The sequence below is a fragment of the Gopherus evgoodei genome, chromosome 15 (assembly GCF_007399415.2).
Source record: "Gopherus evgoodei ecotype Sinaloan lineage chromosome 15, rGopEvg1_v1.p, whole genome shotgun sequence".
Classification (NCBI taxonomy): domain Eukaryota; kingdom Metazoa; phylum Chordata; order Testudines; family Testudinidae; genus Gopherus; species Gopherus evgoodei.
In genome coordinates, this window is record NC_044336.1 from 20,979,344 (window position 1) to 21,002,452 (window position 23,109).

At 44.0% G+C, this 23,109-nt stretch overlaps 1 protein-coding gene across 6 annotated transcripts in view; it reads left to right on the forward strand.

Annotated features, from left to right (window-relative positions):
• Positions 1–23,109, forward strand: part of RHBDL3 (rhomboid like 3) — a 128,573-nt gene that overhangs the window by 101,314 nt on the left and 4,150 nt on the right. For 4 of the 6 annotated variants that reach the window (XM_030534546.1, XM_030534548.1, XM_030534547.1 and 1 more), the window contains 3 exons: positions 2,633–2,733; positions 12,799–12,859; positions 17,876–21,561. In XM_030534546.1, coding sequence (XP_030390406.1) covers positions 2,633–2,733; positions 12,799–12,859; positions 17,876–18,147 — 434 coding nt within the window. In that variant the 3' untranslated portion in view covers positions 18,148–21,561. Of the gene's footprint in view, positions 1–2,632; positions 2,734–12,798; positions 12,860–17,875; positions 21,562–23,109 lie in introns of those variants that run through there. The other 2 variants (XR_003996636.1, XR_003996635.1) reach the window with 1 other exon arrangement.

Sequence of the window (23,109 nt, forward strand, 5' to 3'; positions counted from 1 at the left end):
ACATAGGCAGCTAGAACCTAATACCCAAGAGAGTTATTGGAAAGGTCAGCATCACTGCGCCTCTGAAGATGTCAAACAAATCCAAAAACTCAGAGTGAAGCTTGGTATGAACCAGCTGGTTTCCTGGCAGACTTGTCATCTGGTTTCCCCCAGCATTGAGCCCAGATCTGCTCGAGAGGTGTGAGAACCTGGGGCTGGCTTTGGGGAAAGACACCAAACCACAACAAGCTTTGCATGGTTTGTATTATTATTAAATATGTCTCTTTTGGTAGCACTCAAAGGCCCCAGTCGGGATCGGGCCCTGCTGTGCTAGTCACTGTACAAGCATGGAAAAGAGACAATCCTGGCTCTGAAGAGTTTACAGTCTATAGAATAATGTGAACACTTTCCATGGGAGGCTCTCCAAAGTCCTAACCCCCCACCCACGCATTAATGACATAAGCTTCCCAATACCCTGTGCTGTAGGGCCGTGTTTAAACCCATTTCACAGGCTGGACAAACTGAGACACAGGGATATCAATGGTCAGACGGGGGCTTCTGTTGCATGAATGTGTAAGAGAGGACAAAGAGCCCTTCTTCTTTAAGCACCCAGTGCTTGGTGCCTGGAGTATAAGTTGTGGGGGAGTCAGTGCCACCAATAACACTTGATAGCCCAGTGCCCCAGTGGCTGAAAGAACCACAGCCTGCTCCAAAGTGACTTGCCCAGGCTTGCATGAGAAGTGAGTTGCAGAGTTGAGAATAGAACCCATATCTCTGTCTTAACCAGGGAAGATCCTTCCTGCCTTGCAGCCCTTCAGCTGACTGAGAACTAGCAGTGGAGCTATAGTTCTCTTCCCAGCACTGGGAGGGCAGAGGTCTAGTGGCCAGGGCACTGGACTGAGACTCAGAGGTTTCGATTCCCAGCTCTGCCACGGACATTATGTAAGTCACTTCAGCTCTCTGTGCCTCTGTTTTCCCTCCCCACACTTGTGGGTCTCGTCTGTTTAGATTGTGAGTTTTCCAAGGCAGCGACCGTCTCTTACTATCTGTGCGCATGCAGTGCCTGGAGCAATGAGGCCCCAACCTCAGCTGTGGTCTTTTGGTGCCACTGTGTGATCCTAACAATGACTGATAACTGGAGCAGATGCACAGATATTTTGAGCACTGCAGGATGCCAGTGGTCAAGAGGGAAAGGCCCCAAACCAGCTGAAGAAAATTCTTTCCATGTTGGAAAATGAGGAGTAAAAAATGAGAGAGTGACTTGACTGTGCCCTGCTTTAGCTGGACCTTTCTCCTCCTGGCCCTGCCTGGGTGGCCCATCGAGAGGTTACACACGTGTTAGGAGCAGGAGGTGCTGATCACTTGATCGTTCTGTGATTTCCACCAAGTCATGCTTGCATTAATAATAGTTAGCATTTCTTTTCTGTAGGTCTGAAGGCATTTTACAAGGTGGGCAAGCATCGTGAACCCCATTTTATACAGCGGAAACTCACACAGGGGGTCTCAGAGGCAAAGCCAGAAATAAAAACCCTCTTGACCTCCAATCCAGTGCCCCAGCCACTGCATCTTGCTGCCTTCTTGAAACAGTTTCCTCTGCAACCGATTCATCCTTTTGTCATCTCCTGGATTTAAATTCTTTTGTGCACCATTCTGAGCCTCCATTTGTCACCATTTGAGTTACTGTTAGTCTTCACTGCTCTTGCATCTTCCTAAGTAATAAACTGCACTTGTTCAGCCTTAAATCAGAACCCAGTAATAAGTCACAAGTCTCCAGTTCCTCCTCATTGTGCAAATGTTTATCTTGCCAGGACTAAAATCACTTTCATTTTATCCTCTGGGGGATACATTTATCTCTTTGATGGTTCTTCATTGTTTTAACCCAAACTGTGATTCCTTTTGCTGCATAGATTTTAAGATACTGTTAAGAGCTGCGTGAAACCTAGTTATAGGTTTCAGATTGACAGGTGTGTCATTCTTCAGTCGACATAACTGTCAGCATAAGTCCCCCTACGACAAAAGGAGTGTGCGAACCCACGCAGGAACTTTTGCTGAGGGGTATGTGTGTGTTGTGAGAGAGAGAAGGCAGAACACAAAGCAACTAAGGGCTTGGCTACACTCAAAACTCCAAAGCGCTGGCGTGGGAGCCCTCCCGCGGCAGCACTTTGAAGTGTGAGTGTGGTCGCGGCGCCAGCACTGGGAGAGAGCTCTCCCAGCGCTGCAGGTACTCCAGCTCCCCGAGGGGATTAGCTTACAGTGCTGTTTACCCTGACGCTTTACAGCGCTGTAACTTGCTGCGTTCAGGGGGGTGTTTTTTTCACACCCCTGAGCAAGAAAGTTGCAGCGCTGTAAAGCACCAGTGTAGCCAAGGCCTGAGAACCAAAAAGAAGGACCGAGAGAGAGGGAAAGCAAAACAGAGCAGCTGCAAGCATGATGGCTGACCCTGATAAAATATATTTGATTGTAGTTTTAAAGTTGATGTAAAAGAATGTGTGTCACTCTCCTGGCAGTGCTGCTGGGCTTTGTCAGGTTCTCTAGTCAATGTATTCCCCTCCCCCAATATTGCTGACTGCAGCCCCGAATGCATAGAAGAGGGTGCAAGTGGAGAGTTCTCCCATCAGTGGGAGAGTGTAATTAGCCGTTTTCTTCTTCCAAGGTTCCCTGGCGGTATCGGTAGCTGACATGACTGCGCCAGTGGTGGGTTCCTCTGGAGGGGTTTATGCACTCATTTCTGCTCATCTGGCCAACATAGTAATGGTAAGTACCAGAACGATTGTCAAACCTGTTCGAAAGGGAATGAATTCTGAGAGACTAGATGGCTCTGGGCAGATTGGCAGTGGGACCTGTCATGGCTAAATCAGCAGTCTGAATCCAGCCTGCGTCAATAGTGACAAATATGGTCACAATATGACGATCGTTAGCAGCCTGCCAAGGATGTGAATGGGCCATAAAGAATGAATTGCCCTCTTGCCCCTAGAGGTGATCCCTCTGCCCCAGGGTTGAGGTACAGTGGTTGGAGGGGGACAGTGTATATGGGAAGCTTTCAGCGCCCGTGTTGATGCACTTCTTCGGTGCACAGAGGACTTCAGTTTCAATCTGGCACCTTCAACCTTGTTGAATTTTTGTGTTTGTTTATTCACCCTGTTTTGTTTGTCCAGATCTGGATCCTCCCTTTTTTCTAGTTTCCAAACTCTCCCCTTCTCTTTGGATTTCCATGTCCCTTATCACAGGACACCTACACAAAGTCAGGCTCCCAAATCCAGGTGCAAATGTTGAATGTAAATAAACCTCATTGGCTATGCAGTAAAACTTATCTTAAATGATCACCAAAGAGAATCAGGAAAAATCAAGCAACTGGAAGAAATGGCCTTTCGCTAATTTGGGTTGCATAACAGAGATACGTGGCTTGCTTTATAGAGAGAAGGTTCATTTTAGCATGCACAGACCCTCATGCCCTTTGACATGCAGTGCATATAGGGTGGAAGGATGGCCCAGTGGTTAGGATGCTAGCTTAGGAGTCCTGAGTTCAATTCTCTGGTCTGCTGTGGGTTTCCTGTGTGACCTCAGTCTCTGTGTGCCTGAGTTCCTGATCTGTAGCATTGCCCTACCTCATGGGGTGTTGGGAGCATAAGAACATTAAAGATTGTAAGGTGCTCAGATGCTATGGTTATATGGGGCCATAGAAGTGCCTTGTACAGATATAGGGCCTGGGTATGAGACTCCTAGTTTCATATACAGGATACAGTGTAAAGTTACTTTCCCAGCTCTACCTGTGTAAAAACTGGCCCCATGTGGCACGACAGTTCAGCTCGGTGCTTTCGTCTTGTCTCTTCTCCTTGAGCTCTTTTATTATGTAGCAGCCAGTTAAACAATGTCCTCCCATGAGCTCAAACACACACACATGAATTTCCAAGATGGGAAATTAATGTTAACTAAATGCCTGAAATAGACCATTTGCAACTGAGCGTGGGGGTTGTATTTTCTCATAGGCATAGCTTTATGGATGTCTTGTGCTTACAAACATTTGTGCAGAAATTACACTTTTATGAGCTTGACATTTTCTCTTTCTTGCTTTGCTCCTGTCCTCACTCCAAATCACTGGGCATCAGTCTAATAATTAAGGGCCCAGTCCTGCAAGGCGCTGAGCACATTGTGCTCTCAGTGATTTCTGTGGGAGCACTGAGGCTGCTCAGCACCCCAGAAGAGATGCTTCATGTAGGGCCCTGAAAATCTTAGGACATTCCATGATGCATGTGGCCATTTGCTCGTACACACTCGCACTTACCCGGCAGTTTCACTTGCAGATGAGACCGCTGGCAGTTTCCATGTGTAAATACTGAGATTTGTACCTTTAAGAATTTGGCCCTAAAAGTATCATCATAATTCTATAGCCCTCTACGACTTTGCAGTTTCATGACTACAATGAGTAGAGAACTCAGATTCCTGTGTGCCACAAACACAGCATCCCATTCTCCTGTAGCTGGAGGGGAAGGTCTGTTAGCTGAAGATGATTTATGACACACTATTGAGCACTTCTGCTTCTATCCAGAAGAGGGCAGCATGCACACACACACCCCCTCCACCCACCAGAGAGGTCATTCATTTTTAGCTCATTGTTCAGGTTTCTTAAGTGTTGCATCATTTTACCTTTCAGTTCTCTCCTATTTAGTGAGTGCCACAGTAGCACAAGTCACTTTGCAAAATGATCAGTAGTACACCAAGAAATGACTGAACTGACTTTTATGAACCTTTCCTGCCTACCCATTCCTGGTGCTTTTTCTTTCTTTCTCCCTGGCTCACTTAATATTCTTGTGAGAATCTCTTACATAATGAAAAAGATCTTTTGCATTTGCCACTCCATCGCGTCTGTTGACAATACTCATCTTTTTGCACGGATGGTTTGGACAGGGAAGGAAGAGTATCTCATCTGAATCTTCCATTTCCCTTGTGCGTCCTGGTAACTGAAGGAAATTTAAAATGTCCCTGCTTGGGGGTGGAGTGGGGGGGGATCCTGAAAATAAATAAAATAACAAACAGGAGCAAGCAATAAAACATCTCAGCCTAAGGAAAATAATAAAGGGGGGAAAACCAACAAAGCTGCATGGAAATGAAGAGTAAAGGAGGAAACCTTATTAATCAGCATGAGCTCAGAGCCATCTGACTACGTTAGCTGTCTCTGTGGAGAGAGAAAATGAGTTACTTTATTTTGCACAGATTGCATTCTTGCAGCTGCCGAAGTGATTTATACCAAGATTCCCCCATCAAAGTTTATATATTGTAAAATATTCTTTCAATACATTGAAAAGCCACAGGCTACATCAGGAGCTGGAACCTGGACTCCATTAATATTTGTTTCTTTGGTGTGCAGATTTCGTTTATTAGTTTGGCTATAGGGAGCTGTTCAGGAACCTCTTAATGCTTTGATATCTCACACTACCTTACACAGGCACAATTCCTTTGGAAAGAATCTAACTGAGTTCAGGTGCTTAATAATAATAATACTGCTTTGCATTTCTAGATATGTCAGGTGATGAGAGGTATAGAAGAACCTAAATAGAACAGGGCTCTACAGCATCTTCCTTGTGAGGATTTCCAAGCACTTTAGAAACACAATTAAATTAAGCCTTCCTCACAGCACTCCAGTGAATTGGCTAAGTATTATCATCCTCACTTTACAGGTTTGGGAGCGGATGACTGAGACTTGCCCAAGGAACCTGTTTTGGTCCATGTGCCTTAACATTTTGCAAGTGTCTAAGTGGTCTGCACAATGTGAACCCATATCGATCAGCAGGCAGGCAGGCTTTGTCAGTCTTATTACAGTGCTGGAATTTTCTAGGTAGAGCAAAGTCTACAAATATTTCTGTACATTTTATTTCTTTTGGAAATCACTTGCTCATAGGGCTTAACTATACTAGGAAATTAGTGTATTAACCCTACAAGTTACCCCAATTAACTGACCTGATGTTAAACATGACAGCCCCTGTCTATGCTGAGTAAATCACCTTCGTTAACATGTTCTAATGCAACATAGTTTCCCAGTGTAAACAAGCCCATAGTTGATGTATCTTTCATCCCTGAAACCCTGAGTGTTTCCTGCTAAATATAATGCCATTTTTATAATTAGGTTTAGAATATTTTCATTCTTATGGGTTTCAACTATTTTAATGTTTATGTCCAAGGATTTTTTATTTTACATTTTTGTTACCAACCTTAAATTTTGGCACTAGCTGGAAATTAAAACAAAACTTTATACTAATTTATTTAAAACCTAATTACTTTAGATGTTGAGGTTCATAAGATTCAGAAATAGAACAGTAATATTATCAGACAATCCTATTTTAGAATAACTCCTATTAGTTTGTTTGCTAGATAGAACTGACCACATTAGCTGTCTGTGAGTACAACATATATGTATTTAACTTCTCCATTCTGTAACTTATTATTATTATTAATGTGAGAAGTTATTTCAGTCTTTTTGGATGGAGGGAGAAAATGTCAGTTATAGACATTGGCTGATTTTAAAATCTAATCCTTCCAAGCCTATATATAAAGCATCAAACCAGACTGCTGACCTATAAAGATGTAAACTGGGATGAGATATGACCCCTTTATGAATGCTGACCTACTTGTGGGCTCCTAGAAATTTACATAGCAATCTGGCTCCAGCTGAAGTAAATTGGGAGACTTGCCACTCAGTCCAACAGCAGTGACATCTGTTGCTTACAATTTAACATGTCAACAACCAAAGACACAATCCCTGGTTTGGACGGATGTATTTCATGTAGAGATGAGCCAAAACCAAACTATCGGATCCAAACAGCCTCAGACTCTGGAGAAATTTGCAGAAGTCTGAAATTTGGGTCTGAACGGTTGAAGTCTCTGGGAGTCTTTCCATTGATTTTAATAGGGTTTGGAACAAGCCCTTTCTGATTGGCCCCATCTCTGTAGTGGACTGATCCCCAATGTTCAGGATTGGAATTTGGAAGTCCACTTCCAAATTGTGCAGCTTGGGCCAGTGTCAGTTTCATGCCTCCCATCCCTAACCTGTCCTTTTACATTTTGCCTTCCATGCATATAGATGTAGATCAGTACAGACCAGTGGAAGAAGTGGGAGACCTGTACACTGAGGAAAATGCTCTTTGTGTGTTTGTTTGTCTTATTAGCCTATTCCATATAGATTATTAACTAGACAATCTTTTAACTGAATTCAGTGCATGCCTAATTATATCGCCAACTCTTCTGCTTTCCAGAGCTCTTTTGTACAGTTTCTTCTGTAGGTTAATTCCAGGTTTGTAAAGAAAGGGAGCAGATGCAGCCTGAGATCCTGCAAAGAATTACTCGAGTGCTGAATTCTGTACCCTCTGAGTAGTCCCTTTGAAAGCAAAAGTCTCCTGAGGTCGCTAGGAGCTTTCCATTGATCTCAAAGAGCTTTGGATCAGGCCTATGTTATATACAGTTAAGCATGTGCTTCAGTCTTTTCAGGATCAAGGCATTAGATTCTTCTATACTTAATGCTTTGGCTTCTTCCTTTATTTAGAACACATGTCTTCTCCAAGTGGGGGTGGGTGGGTGGGTGGGTGTGTGTACACAGATTTCCATGGTTAATACAGGTATAAATTGAGTGCAATGCAGATCAGAGCTAACAGTCAGGTGGCTCACAACAGATGTGGTATTATATCAAAGGCTCCTTACTGCAAATAATTACTGAATGTGGTTATAAACAGTTTGCCAAGATTGCTGTGAAAGGCTGGTTACATGGAAGGGGTGTCTCAAGGGAATAGTGGGATGCCTGAAATTCTTAGGGATGGAAACCAATGAACTAGTGATAGAAAAGTGGAAATCATGGTGAGAAGATGAGTCAGTGGCTTTAGCTTTCTCGTCCCAGTTTGCAATGGGGTGAAACACTTGAATTGCTACTGTCAGCTGTGGTGAGCACAGGCATGTGCCAAAGTTCCACACCAGCAGTCTGGATCACTCCTTGGCCCAGACACCAATGGTTCAAATCACATCAGGAAAAAAGGCAGCCTCTATAAGCATGACATAAAGCAGAGTCAAAAGGCCCTTGAGCCTCAGGACTTGCATGTCAGTTAACCTCAAGGGGGTCCGTAGTTTCTCAGAGGCAGGCTGGTGTGTGCTGGCTGAGAGCCATTGCTCCTCAGCAATCCCAAACTTTTCTGTCCCTTCTTCTTCTTCCTCCTCCGTCACTTGTCACCACAGCGGAGGGGGGAGTGTCGCTCCCTAATTGGCATTTCTCACAGCAGAACTGGGGCATGGCTAGTTTGGCTGTCCGCAGGCAGACAGGGTTCTTAACCCTTTCCTGCCTGTGTTTTTGTGAGAGGGGTTGCAGACCCCACCACAACTACCAACGATTAGATTCCAGTTAAGATATCGAATGTGATCTACAGTGTATGGTCTTCCATACAGTTAGCCAGAGCTCTTTGGTACAGGGACCATCTTTTATTGTGTGCATGTACATTGCCTAGCAAAATGGAGCCCCTGTCTGGGCTGAGGCCTCTAGGCACTATTGTAATATGATACTTAGACTCTAAGCTCCTTGGGGCAGGTGCTGTCCTTTGTTCTGGGTTGTGGAGAACCAAGTGCAATTGGGTATGACTTCATGGCTAGGGCTCTTAGGCATGCCAGTAATACAAGTACATAATAATAATAATTAATAATAAATCCTAACTATACCCCGATTGGGGTGAGTGAGTGATAGACATCGGGCTCCAGAAGGAGCATTTCCAACCCTGCTTGGCTGGAATGAGGGGTTTGCTTCAGCACAGGGCTTTTTTGACACGAGAGAAGTAGTAAAGGGAGGGAGGAATAGGGAGACTATATCATCGGAGGAAAACTCCCCTCCTCTAATGCAAGCTTTAAAGACACTGCTTGTGTTCTGAAGTTAGTTGCTTCTTCTCCCTGGTTTCAGAATTGATCTTAACCAAACTAAGTGCCTCCTGTGGCTGGCAAAATTTAGTAAAAGTTTACTAAATATTCAATAATTTGAGAAGCATTTTGCTTTAATTAAGAAAAATAATTAGCTCTGTTAGTTTTCATTACGCCAAAACATTGCCTCCAAGACACATTTGCTTCAATGGCCTATCTAATCTACATATCCTTTTAAGGTATTTCTAAGGCACTTATTACTTGGTATCTAAGTGTTTGCATTGAAAGAGGACAAGAGAAAGGATTAAACTCCCATGCATTTGTTTGTGGGCCATAACCTAAATGATCTATGTATTTAATACAGCTGGTCAGGAAATGGATGAAAAGTCAAAGTTTTCTATAGCAAGCAGACACTTTCTGCAAAAAATTAATCAGAACCCCAATTTTCTGTTGAAAAACAGTTTAGATGGAACACTTTCAAACAGCCCTAGTAAGTAAGCCCTGAATATTTTGTCTAACCTTTTCCCTCAAGACCTGAGTTCATCCTTTAAATCTTGAGTACTGCAAACACTACCGCAAGCTTCCACTAGGCAGATAATATCAGTGCTGGTTTACTGATCCTCTGATGTGAGTTAGCTCAAGGGTGCGAGGTCATTCAGATTTCCTGCTTGCAAGAAGTAAAGGGATGCTGATGTCTCCATGGATCAAAAGGAGATGATAGGGGAAGAAAATATGTCATGGTAAAGAGGGAGAAATATCTTGGTATCTCATTGTTTTCTATACTTGTTAATGCCTCTCTCATTACCCGAGAACATTCTTCTCCCTTAGTTTAGCTGGAGGAAGCAAGTATGTATCCTGTTCTTTCATTCAGAACCTAACCACTTAAAGCATTAGTGAGATGATAAGAGTTAGTTAATTATATTCTCTTTGCCCCCTTAAACCAGGGCCGCCCAGAGGAGGAGCAAGTGCCCCAGGGCCCGGGCTCTGCAGGGGCCCCCACGAGAACGGCCAAGGCTCCCTCATCGGCCCGGCCCGACTCTGCCTCCGCCCCTCCTGGAGCCTCAGCGCATCCAGCAGCGTCCCGGACAGCTTCAGCGTGGTCCGGTGGGGCCCCTGAGCTCCGCCCTGCTCAGAGCCGCGTGGTCAGGGGGCGGGCCTGTGAGCTCTGTGCCGAGTGGAGGAAGCTCAGGCCCCGCTGGAGCTCACAGTCCTGCCCCCTTACCACGCGGCTCTGAGCGGGGCGGAGCTTAGGGGCCCCGCTGGAGACACGCTGAAGCTGTCTGGGAAAGGTCCTGGATGCGCTGAGGCTCCGGGTGAGGGGGGAAGCCAGGGGTAAGAGGCCAGGGCCAGGGGGGTTGGCTAAGGGGCAGTGAGTCCCAGGGACAGTCAGGGCACGGGGGGGGGCAGAGGTTGGGGGGGCAGTCAGGAGAAAGGGAATGGGGGGGTTGGATTGTGGGCGTTCGGAGGGTCTGTCAGGACTCAGCGGTGGGGTGGATAGGGATTGGGGCAGTCAGGGAGCAGGGGGGGGTCCTGGGGTGATGGGGGGGTTGGGGGATGGTGAGGGGACAAGGAGCAGGATGGGTTGGGGATCTGAGGGGGGCGGGTAATCGGGGGGCAGGAAGTGGGTGGGGGTCAGATAGGAGGCAGAGCCAGGCTGTTTGGGAGGCACAGCCTTCTCTACTCTAAAGCTCATTCAGCAGTTTGAGGCTTGCAGAAGAGCCAAGCTGTTGGCTTTTCCATTAGGTCTTCCATCCCTTTCACTTCTCAAATGCCAAATTATAGTCTATATTTAATTTCAGTGCCATAGGGAGATTCATGTCAGAGGAGGGTAGCTTCATTTAAGATTAGCCACTGGGGGAGGGATCACATGAGAAGAGAATATTCTTCCCAACCCTACCAAGCGAGACCCCCCTCCGCTGCATTCCCTGAGGCTTCCAAGGGATTAATTCAGTGGTTCTCAAACTTTTGTACTGGTGTTCCCTTTCACACAGCAAACCTCTGAGTGCGACCCTCCGCCTTATAAATTGAAAACACTTTTTTATATATTTAACACTATTATAAATGCTGGAGGCAAAGCAGGGTTTGAGGTGGAGACTGACAGCTCACGATCCCCAGTTTGAGAACCCCTGGGTTAATTTAATTTTAGCACTCTGTGTCCATTCACATGCATATGCTATTTTGAGCATTTCAGTTTTCACAACATGGGCTCATCCCAGATTTTGTAACAAGCTCAAATGCTCAGTTTCTGGAGTATGTACATAGTCTATACTAAAGACAAACCCACAGTAACCACCTCCAGTTTGTGAGGGACCCCATGGAGTCAGTCTCTAGGAAATAGATAAATGCATGGAGGTTAAGTCCATTAATGGCTATTAGCCAGGATGGGTAAGGAATGGTGTCCCTAGCCTCTGTTTGTCAGAGAGTGGAGATGGATGGCAGGAAGGAGATCACTTGATCATTGCCTGTTAGGTTCACTCCCTCTGGGGCACTTGGCATTGGCCATTGTCGGTAGACAGGATACTGGGCTGGATGGACCTTTGGTTTGACCCAGTACGGCCGTTCTTATGTTCTAAGCTAAATGAACCCAAAGTTATGGAGACAGATATGAGTCAAGGAAGCCAACAGAGTATCAGAAACCTGGAAAAATCTCTGCCTGGATGGGGTCAGGCATTTGATCACAAGCTGAGGTGGTTCAAAAGTTTTTTGGATTTTTTTTTAAGCAGGATTTTTTATTGTTTCTTTAAACAATCTAACACAGCAAGCAGCAAATATTTGGCCACACACTTCTGAAACCCCAAACCATATTCAGGTTTTGGCAGACTAATTTCAGCTTTTCAATTAAAAAAAACACAACAAATTTTGAAGGAGAGCAGACATTGTCCGTGATTTTTTTCTGCTTTTTAAAAACCCCTAGTTTTCGATCCAAAAAAAGTTTTGACGGAAAATATTTCCCAACCCTTTTAATGAGCTTTAATGCCTTTTAGCACTAGCTGATGCTGAGAACCAATGATACCTTGTAAAGAAGTTTTCTCAAAACTGGGTTTGTGCCGAGATGCGGAAGGTTTATTTTTCCCATGTCCACCCGTGGCGGCAGGGAGCAAGTGCGGCAATTTGCCCTGGGCCCCACAGGGGCCCCCACGAGACTATAGTATTGTGCAGTATTGCAATTTTTTTTATGGAAGGGGCCCCCGAAATTGCTTTGCCCCAGGCCCCTTGAATCCTCTGGGTGGCCCTGCCTTAAACCTCCACTACAAACCCTTCTCTGTTTGCTAGACTCCCAAGCTTTGAGGTCACACCCACAAAAATAGACCTGCAATATGTTTCTTCCAAATTTACAGCTTTATTGAGTCCTCACTCTGTGTGGAACCATGGCCCTACCCACAGACGCACAGTGGATTGCACTATGTACATTTCTAATTCAAATTGCCCCTTCTTATCTTTTCCATGTAACATAATCTAAAACTTCTGGGATAACCCGACCTTACCTCCCCAGCCTTTCCCTCACGCCCAGTATGAACTATAAACATCTATCAAGGAGAAAAAGAGCGTGATAAAAGGAATAGCAGTTTATAGTCCATGTGTTGCGGAGGGATTAAACAGGGATTCCCAGTTCTGTGGATTTACTGTGCTTTCACATCTTCGTCTTCTGGCCAGTAAAGCTGCAGAGTAAAGAAACAGAAGGATTCAATTGGCTTGTGAGAGCTGCCTAATCCTTAATGTGATGTGTCTCTTGTCTTTGGCATGGTGAGTTGAGAACCCTGAGAGGGAGTGTGGCAAGGGCAGCACCAATTGGAGCAGATCTTCCCATTATGTGTGTGTGGCGAGATCAAGTTCCTTGATCTTCAGCAGGTATCTAGATCCATCTTCAGATTCCCACGGCATGAAAAGATGCATAAATTGTACCCAGCATAATTTTGTTTTTGTTGTGTCCTTTTCCAGAACTGGTCTGGAATGAAGTGCCAATTCAAGCTGCTGCGCATGGCTCTTGCATTGATCTGTAGTAAGTATTATAATACATTTCTCGCACACATAATCCAGTTTTGTTTACCTTTGCCATTAGTGGTTATGCTAACCCCAGGCGGTAATTTGGCTCTATCGCTGGGAACCAATAGCTGGAATTCACGGCAGCAGAAACCTGGTCACTCTGGAATGCAGAATCTGGATCCAAATGTTAAACGGAAGCATTTGAAAATGTACAGGTCATTGTTTAGCAGTGTCTGGAGTATGGACATCCATGAAGATCTGGGGGCTCGCTGCTTCTCTGTGAACACTCCAATAGGCAATGCTTTAATAATACCAGTGCATTGCACTTTTACGGCACTCTCAGTCTAAGGATCTCCGAAGTATTTGGCAGGCACCAATGAAGTAAGCTGCTCCAGACCCCCTGTGGCAAGGAAGTGTTATCCCTGCTTTCCAGAAGGGGAAGGTGATGCACACAGAGATAGAGACCAAGGACAAAATTGTCAAAAACCCTGATGTTGCATTTTCAAAAGTAATGTGGGTACTTAGGAGCCCAAGTCCCGTTGACTATCGATGAAACTCACTTAGGCTACAAAGGGCCAGAATTTCAAAGGTATTTAGGTCCCTAAAGATGCAGACAGGCGCCTAGTGGGATTTTTAAAAACACCTGAGCAGGCAGGAATTAGGTGCCCTCACCTGATTAGATGCTTTTGAAAATCCCACTAGGTGTCTGTCTGCATTGTTGAGCCCCCAGTTATTTGCCAAGGTCACACTGCAAGTGTGCCAGAGGTGGAAATTGAACACTGACCTACTGACTCTGAGGCTGCGGCTTTAAGCACTAGACAGCCTTTCTCATGCTAATTTGAGTGCTTGAATGGGTAAGTTATCCAGCTGCTTGGTTAGCTAATTAGTGGGGACTAGCGATTATGAATAGCCTACTACAGACAATCTGTCAAACTAGTGATTATTATAATGTATGTATTATTATAAAGGTTTATTCAAAGCCTATCACCTGAGTGCCAATATAAAAGGCTATAGACTAATTCTGCCCTCAGTCACTCCTACCGGTCAAAAAACAAAAGCCACCCAGCTTCATAAAAAAAGTAAAAGGAGCTGGGAGGGATGCCAAGAAAAGCTAAAACTGCTGGCAACATCGGACACCGAGCTCTGTGGGTAGCCAAGGCCAGGCTCTGCTAGAGCAACAAAGGAAACAAATTCTTCAGCTCCACCACGAACCACCTGCACCAGCCCCCTCAGGATGAGCCATGGGACCAACTCAGGAGTGCCCCGGCTGGTCACAGCTGCCACAAAGAGCACGGCAATAGGTAATGTCAACTGAGAATGAAAGACTGCATCTCTCTTCTTTTGTCATGCTACGCAAAAACGAGCTCCCAATGCTGGTGCACAAGTGATTGGCTCGTCTGGAGAAGAAAAGAGGATAAAACGGATTTCCAACATGCTGTCCATGGCAAAATATTTTTCCATTGATGTGGGACTTTTGTAATGTCCAAGTCAGACCCTGTTTCTCTAGGTCAGTGGTTCTTAACCAAGGTTACATGTACCCCTTGGGGTTCACAGAGGTCTTCCAGGGGGTACAGCAACACATCTAGAGATTTGCCTAGTTTTGTAACAGGCTAGAGAAGTCAGTACAAACTAAAGTTTCATACAGACAATGACTTGTTTGTACTGCTTTATATACTATACACTGAAATATATGTACAATATTTATATTCCAATCTATTTATTTTATAATTATATGGTAATAATGAGAAAAAGGTAGCAATTTTTCAGTACTAGCGTGCTGTGACACATTTGTATTTTTGTGTCTGATTTTATAAGCAAGTAATTTTTAAGAGACCTGACAAGACAAATCAGAGTCCTGCAAGCAGTATAGCAGTCTGGAAAGGTTGATAACCACTGATCTAGGTCTGTAGTGACTAAAACCAGCTATCAGTAATCTATACAAGGTGAACTGATGGACCTAGTGCAGTTGCCAGAGGACAACACTACTACAGTCAGGGCTTGTCTACATCAGAAAGTTGCAGCGCTGGTGAGGGAGTTACAGCGCTGCAACTTTGAAGGTGTACACATCTGCAGGGCATCACCAGCGCTGCAACTCCCTGTTTGCAGCGCTGGCCGTACTCCCGTTTTGTCTCGGGTGTAGAGGATCCAGCGCTGGTGATCCAGTGCTGGTAATCCAATGTAGACACTTACCAGCGCTTTTCTTGACCTCCGTGGAAGGAGGAAGCCTCTGGTAATCAAGCTGGTCTCCTTCCCCGGCTTGCTCTCGCGTTCCCGGAACCCCGAGCAAGCAGGTCTCCTTCCCTGCGGTTTGCAGGGTGGTTCGGGGAACGCGAGAGCAAACCACGGCGAAGCTGGTCTCCTTTCCCGGTTTGCTCTCTCGTTCCCGGAACCCCGAGCAAGCAGGTCTCCTTCCCTGCGGTTTGCAGGGTGGTTCGGGGAACGCGAGAGCAAACCGCGGCGAAGCTGGTCTCCTTTCCCGGTTTGCTCTCTCGTTCCCGGAACCCCGAGCAAGCAGGTCTCCTTCCCTGCGGTTTGCTGGGTGGCTCCGGGAACGCGAGAGCAAACCGCGGCGAAGCTGGTCTCCTTTCCCGGTTTGCTCTCGCGTTCCCCGAACCCCCCTTGAAGCCGCCCAACAGTGCTGCAGTGTGGCCACATCTAACACCACTTGCAGCGCTGGTTGCTGTAAGTGTGGCCACTCTGCAGCGCTGGCCCTATACAGCTGTACTAATACAGCTGTAACAACCAGCGCTGCAAAATTTTAGATGTAGACATGGCCTCAGTTTCCTTGCTGGTAATTTCATCAGAGAAGCCAGGAACTGAGTCAAGATAGAACAAATCTCTCACCCCTAGAAGTAGGGTGACCAGACAGCAAATGTGAAAAATCAGGACTGGAGGCGGGCGGTAATAGTAGCCTATATTAAAAAAAAAAATCGGGACTGTCTCTATAAAATTGGAACATCTGGTCACTCTACCTAAAAATGACCCTTCCAGTGCTGTGTTCAGGCACGTGGGCCAGGAGATGCAGAGAAGCTTGTGTTGCTGCTGCCGACTATGCTGTGCTTATTCTGGGCATTCAGTTTTCAGAGCCAATTATCTCTGTAGTGCTGCATTCACTTCTTTAAATTACAAAAATGGAAATGTAAAAATCTCAACCAGAATTCTAGAAATAAATTTGGAAGTCTAAGAATGCCTCTCGCACAACCTCCAGTTAAGATTTTTCTCTGCCACTTAGTCCTAATTCAAGAAGAAATTCTGACTTAACATGTATAATTTATTTGTGATTCCAGCCATCTGCACTGCCTCAGACACTGAGTGCAAATTGAAGGTCCTCGGGCCTATACAGGATGAAGCCCTTACATTGTAGGCTACTTTATCTGCAGTTCTACTGGTTATTTATAGAAGGCACAATAGCAATGATGTATAGCCTTAGTGGATACAGGCCTATTCTGTGTTAAGTTTAATAAAATTTCAGCCGGCCACTTAATCCATTCCAGTGCTTGTTCTCATTCACCACTGTGTCTACATCAAGTGAAATAGGAGTTGTAACCGTGCCTCTGTGGGTCACAATTGAGGATGCTAACTTCAGGACAGACTGCTGAGAAACAGGGCAAACACAACCCAAAACTGGTGGTTATTCTTCCATAAGATATACCAAACCAGCAACAAAAGTAAACTTCTGTTTCACCACACTGGCTAACAAGAAGACATAAAAGCAGTTTCCTTGGGCATTCCAGTTCTTATGTCACCATCAAAAACATGGGATTTAAAGGTGAGTGGTTCTTTACAACCAGTCTCATCAAATAAAAGGTTCATCTGATCCCAAAGAACCAACCACACACCCAGGTTAGCATATAACTTAGATCTTACCCAATAATCACACTGATGTCAATCCTTTAGTATCTAAAATCTAAAGGTTTATTTATAGAAAGAAAGAAAATTGGTTAAAGGACTCAAATACATATAATAAATGCAAAGTTCTTGGTTCAGGCTTGTAGCAGTGATGGAATAAACTGCTGGCTTGATAAGTCTCTGGTTGCTTCCAAATCACTGGTAGGTCCTCAATTCCTTGGTTAGAATAAATTCATAGTCCAGAGGCTGGAGCAGGATAGAGGCAAAAAGGAGGTGTTTCCAGGGCCTTGTATAGCTTCTGCCATGTGGAGAGAATCCCATTGTTCTTACTGTGGAAAATTACAGCAGCAAAATGGAGTTTGGAATCACATGGGCAAGTCACATGTCCATGCACTTCGCCTAGTCAAAGCAGGAAATTCCATTAAGTGTAGATGGGTGTCTCCCATGGTCCATTGTCAGTTAAATGTTCTTTTGATGGGCCACTCAATTTGAATAGTTGCTCCAAGATGTGCTGGCTGGCTATCTTGTGGATGTTACCCGAGGAGCAAACATTTGAAATCCAGGTATTGATCCAATACTTATGACTTCAAATACAAAAAATGATACATGCAGATAGCATAATCATAACCAGCAAATCATAACCTTTTCATAGATACCTTACTTGAGAACCTTTGTACTAGATTTGCTGCAAATATATAACAGTGGTTGCAACTGTGATCTATATGGTTACATTTTAATCAGATAATGTCACAGGAGTACAGAGGTGATCTGATGTGCCTAACTAGGGAGAGAAAAGATATGTGATGTGCTGACTGGACCAAGTGAAGAGGAGGAAACAGCCACCAAGAGGGAAATTTATAGGAAGAAAAAATTCTGTCAAAAGAATGTCTTTCTGTTTTTACAAAAAGCAACCAGAAGAATCTAGAGCTGAGAATTTCTGACCTAGATCATGTCTGATGTACAGTGAGCTGATTGTCCAAAACTGGCTTATAACTTCCCCTCTGCTTGTAGCAGAGTGCACTTTCTCTCTGTTCAGTTAAGCAATGATCTCTGCACTAGCCATGAGATAGCAAGAGATGGTTCTGTCGTCAAGTCGTTGACTTGAAGGAGCCCCAAGTAGAGGCAGAGAAGGATTGAGATGGACAAAGGCTTATCTTCTTTTTTCTCTCTCTTTTTATTCCAGTGAGCTTTGAATTTGGAAGGGCTGTGTGGCTGCGGTTCCATCCATCTGCTTACCCCCCATGTCCACACCCAAGCTTCGTTGCCCACCTGGGCGGGGTATTGGTTGGAATCACACTGGGGGTGGTCATCCTAAGGAACTATGAGCAGAGACTCCAAGACCAGTCCTTATGGTGGATCTTTATTTTTATTTATGTCGTCTTTGTATTGTTCGCCATCTTTTGGAATGTTTTTGCCTACAATCTGTTGGATCTGAAGCTACCTCCACCTCCTTGAGAGCCTGAGACAGAGAACTCTGGAGGGCAAAAGACTTTCCATCTGCCAGCTATGTTAAATGAATCGAAACCAAGGATTTATTTTTATATGATGATTAGGGGATAGGTCAATGATCTTCTGAAAATGCACAAGTTAAGGAAACGTGTGGCATCGTTTCTGGCTAACTGTACTGTATGCTGATGAAGATGGTTTAAGCTAAAATCTAACAGTAGAACTGGTCTGAGAGAAGTTTGGGCATAAGTCATACAGGTACTGTTAACACTCAGTCGGGATCCAATCGTGCAGCCTCTCCATTGTGGCTACTCCCCTGAGGAAGGGCTGCAGGATCAACCCTATGTTTGTAACTGGGAATTTACCACTCAGTTTATTAGTGCACACAGTGATGTTTAGTTTGGGTCACTTAAATTTTTCCAAGTTATGCTGGATCCGTGACTAGTTGGTTTATGAAAATCCTGTGTTTAACTGAACAGTAAAAGAAAAACAAGCTTCACTTTTACTAACTAGAGCGTAGGTGCTGGAACTAGGGGTTCTGCCACACACCCTGGCTTGATGTAGTAATGACAACCCAAATACATGGTTTCTGCCTTCAGCATCCCCGCTGTAAAAACTGTTCCAGCACCACTGAACTAGAGACTCAAGGGACGCTGATAAGGCAACTTGAATTTGGTTTTAACGGTTGAGTTTGACTGGTCAGCCATGCCTAGGGTGACCAGATGTTCCTTTTTTAAAGGGACAGTCCTGGTTTGGGGGACTTTTTCTTATATAGGCACCTGTTCCCCCCCATCCCATTTTTTCACAGTTGCTATCTGGTCATCCTAGCCATGCCACTGTCATTGTCTTATTAATTGAATGATTACTTAAATATTTAGTCTATAGTTTAGACTGTCTTAAGCAACTTCCAAAGGGGCAAGCAAAACCCATCATGATATACGTTGATCTTCAACTAAATGTCAAACAAGATTGCACTAGAAACCTTGGGGGTACCATACAGTGGTTGTTTCAGACAGGACACCGTATCAGAGGTAGGTCTTACCATCAGTACATGTTTCACTTGATTTTTACAACCCGTTCTGGTAAATAATGTGGCTGAGTTTTCTCTTCTGGGTGGAGGCAGTTTAGGATTTTGCTCATGGTCAGTTGTGCTTTTATATTGGTTGACAATCAGGTTGTTTTATTCTGCCCTTTCTTTCTGGCTATGTATGGTCTAACACCCTGTCTGCAAAAAGTTTGGAAAGAGTGTCAGTCTCCAGCAGGGTTTGCTTAAATGCAGTTCTTGCTAGAGGAGTGTGGACATGATTTCCCTCATGTAAAACCATGCTACAAACTATTCAGTATGCTAGAGGCCAAGTTTATCCACCAAAGTCAGCTGAGTTACGCCAGGGATTTATTTGCCACTAGTTCCCTACCCAAGTCTGTCGTCTCTGGCTTGGCTGGTCAACTAATGCTTGTAAAATACTGGGAATAACTGTTGCGTGTGGACACCAAGTCTTGCCTAGGCAATGGACCTTTATGGGTTCCAAGCAACAATTAGTTGTGATGCCTTTTTGCCTAGTATAGCTAGGCCATAGGTTTTATAGATCCCTAACTAGTTTATAGTACAGTTTGTAAAGCAAAAAGGCCTAATAGCTTGACTCACCATGCCTATATAGACCAGGGAAACCATATAAAACCCTTTGTTGTATGGGCCATGCTTTAAGCACAAACCTCTAGTAAAGTGCTTATGTTAGTTCACATTTCACTGTTGATAGCTACCTGCATAGCAGAAAAAAAAACAGTCCAGGAAGGTGGAGGATTTACCCTCTTATAGGTTTCCCTTAATCCTCTGTCCCTTCTATATTATCATAGATTTTAAGGCCAGAAAAGACCATCAGATTGTGTGACCTCCTTTATAACACAGACCATAGAATTTCATCATGACTAAAGCATATCTTCTGTCTTAAGTGGATGACTTTGATAACACAGAAAAGGTGTGTGTGCAGAGTGTGAAATTCACCCCTGTGCAGAGGGCCAGCAGGAGGCTTATGCATCAATTAAATCTCACCTCAGACACATTACTAGGGGCTTAGGTGAGATGTGATCAGGGCTTAGATCTTGTTGGTCCTGTGCACAGGGGTGAATTTCACCCATTCCATAAGATGGGGGTAGGATACATGACTTCTAAATCACAAGCTGAGAGGGTCAAAAATGCTCAAGTTTTTTGGGGGAATTTTTTCCCAGTTTAAAAAAAAAAGTTTTGATGGACAGTTTTTGACCATCTCTATTTACAAGGCTTGTAATGCCCCCTAGCTGGGGAAAACAGAATCCTGACATTGTCTCCTGAGATCTGGGTCTCCTATTTCAGAGGCACCAGGTCTGGAACCCTACCAGGTGGCTTCCTAATCTCTGCCAAAGACAAACTCACATTATTATATGATTTGGGCACAGTTTGGAATCAGTCTTGCTGTCACTACGTTAGCGAGTTTAGTTTGTCTTTCAGTAACGCCTCTCTCCATTCCTGAGCTTTATTCTCTTGTCCACCTAGATGATGCCAGTGCTGATGCTGAAGGCTGTGACCTCCGCCCAAGTGTTAACTCAGTGATGTTCTTCATGTCATTTTAATCCCTGCGGTTTGGATAAAAAACACTCTCCATGGTGAAAGTTTGACTCCACTAAACTCAATGGCAAAGCTCCCATTGACTTCACTGGGGTCAGGGTTTCACCCCATCTGTTTTTAGGGTATTAAATGAGCCTTATCTGCAAAGGAAACTTTTATTTCCCCTTCTTCATGTGCCATATATGAAAGATTTGAAGGCTATTGCAACAGCAACAAAATTATTCCCCTTAGTCTGAAGCATGGTTCATAGGACGCCACTTCAAGGAAGCCTTGTAATAGGAAAGCATAAGGCCTATCGTTTGAGAGCACTTGTGGGTTTCTTTGGTATGGGTCCAATTCCAAATTCCATTTTATCCCTGCAGTTCGGAGCCAGCTCTAAACAATCACATGTCAAGAGTTTGGATCCTTTGTTCCAGGTCAGAGATCATTCTGGGTGTTTCATAGTGAGAGATGCAGTGTAGTTATAGCTGTGTCAGTCACAGGATATTAGGGAGACAAGGTGAGTGAGGTAAATAAAAGATTACCTCACTCATCTTGTGTCATAATGATAGAGACAGCATCCTTGAGTGGGTGGGAGAGCAGGGAGAGAGGAATAACTAGAGATTAGATAATTAGTTGCTAAAAACATTGTTCAGATTGAAGGAGGAAGACATCTCTGTTTCAATCGCCTTCTCTGGATATTGCTAAATCATACCTTTTACAAATGCCTTTAAACTAGAGCTGGTCAGAAAATGGAGTTTTCCACATGGAATATTGTGATAAAAATGAAAAAAAAATTCATTGACATTTTCAGCAAAAAAATGACTTTTCATCAACAAAACAAAAAACAATTTTTAGTCCAAACTTCCAAAAAAACAGAATTTTTTTGTCCAAAAACTGGAAAATAATTTTGGTTTTCAAACAAAAAAACAAACATTTTTTAACTTTTTAATTTCGAGGAAAGTAGACACTTTAAATTTTTTTTTGTCAAAAACTCAATTTTCCATCAAAAAAATTCTATGAAACATTTTCAATCTGCCCTACTTTAAACCCCATGAAGATTTCTTCTGAATATTTTTGTTTTTCGAATGCACCAAATGGGAAGGAATTTACATGTAAATTCTCAAGGAACCTCCCTTCAAGGGCGCACTCTCCCTCTTAAAAACCTCTGTCCAGCCTCTGTGTAAAGGTGCGTCAACTGCCCCTCTGAGTCACTGTTATGAAAAATGCAGGTTCGTTGTAGTAAATTGCTGCTAGATGGGTCTTTGGTGATGGAGAGACTATTTTACATACTATTTCTGCCTCACCATGTGTCAGTATTTGAATGAGAGAGGGGGACAGAAATCAACATATTATCCATTCTAGATAATTGAAGGCTGTATCCTGCAGCTTCATGTTAGCAAAACTCCTGTTGACCTCACTGAAAGAGGTATAGGAATAGAGCTTGAGGGCCTGTTTCTGTAAATGCCTCTATCCCTGCTGCAGCTGTTTAGTGGCTTAATAATGGACTTTAGACTCCAAGGCCATCAGTCTCCACGTCATCTGTCATCCTTTTCCTGGCACTGGCCAAGATAGCAGTTCATCAGTCCAGAAGGATGAAGATGGATGGGAGAAGTCTCTTTGACCGTGGGACCATATTCCAGTCCCTTGTCGATTAATTCAACTGGGTAAGGTTCCTTGGAGGATGTCCACCAGCTTCTTGGATCCCTCCTTTTGATCATGTGACCTGCCTCCCTATCCCTCTTCGTGCATTTTTGTTGTCTCAGTGATTGGTTGATTTTTCTGTTCTGTTGCTCCCTCCCTTGTCTGAAGGAGCAGGTCTTTCATTGCTTGGGTGGGCTCTGCCAACCAGTCCCAGATCTCAGTTAGGCTGGCACCTGAAACCAGCACTGAATTCACATGTACGGATGAATAAATCAGACGTTTTATATTTCAATATTTTAAGGGTGAATTCATCCACCCACCTCACACAAAGGCAAGGCAATGCACTAAATCTATGCTTGATGTCACCAGCTCAGAAATCAAGGGCAATACAAGGCACTTGGGCTGAGATCTTGACTCCCTTTTTAAAAAACTGTTTGATATTAACCATTTGAAAATATCAAATAAACTGCACAAGCTCTTTAAAATTATGTCAAAATCTATCGATCTCAATTATGCTGTCTTTTAAATTCACCCCATTGTGCCAGCATATTGCAGCACCAATGAGTGAACATAGGATAGATTTTCTCTTTCACCTCCAGATGTCTTTGCTGTTGCTGGTTTGTGCCAGAGCCTTAACATTACTCTTCTCCAGTCATTTTGTGGATAAATTGGGACTTACAGTGGCTCGTCTCATCTGGCCATGAAGAAACAATTTACATAGTGAATTGATTTTTTTTTTAATTCAG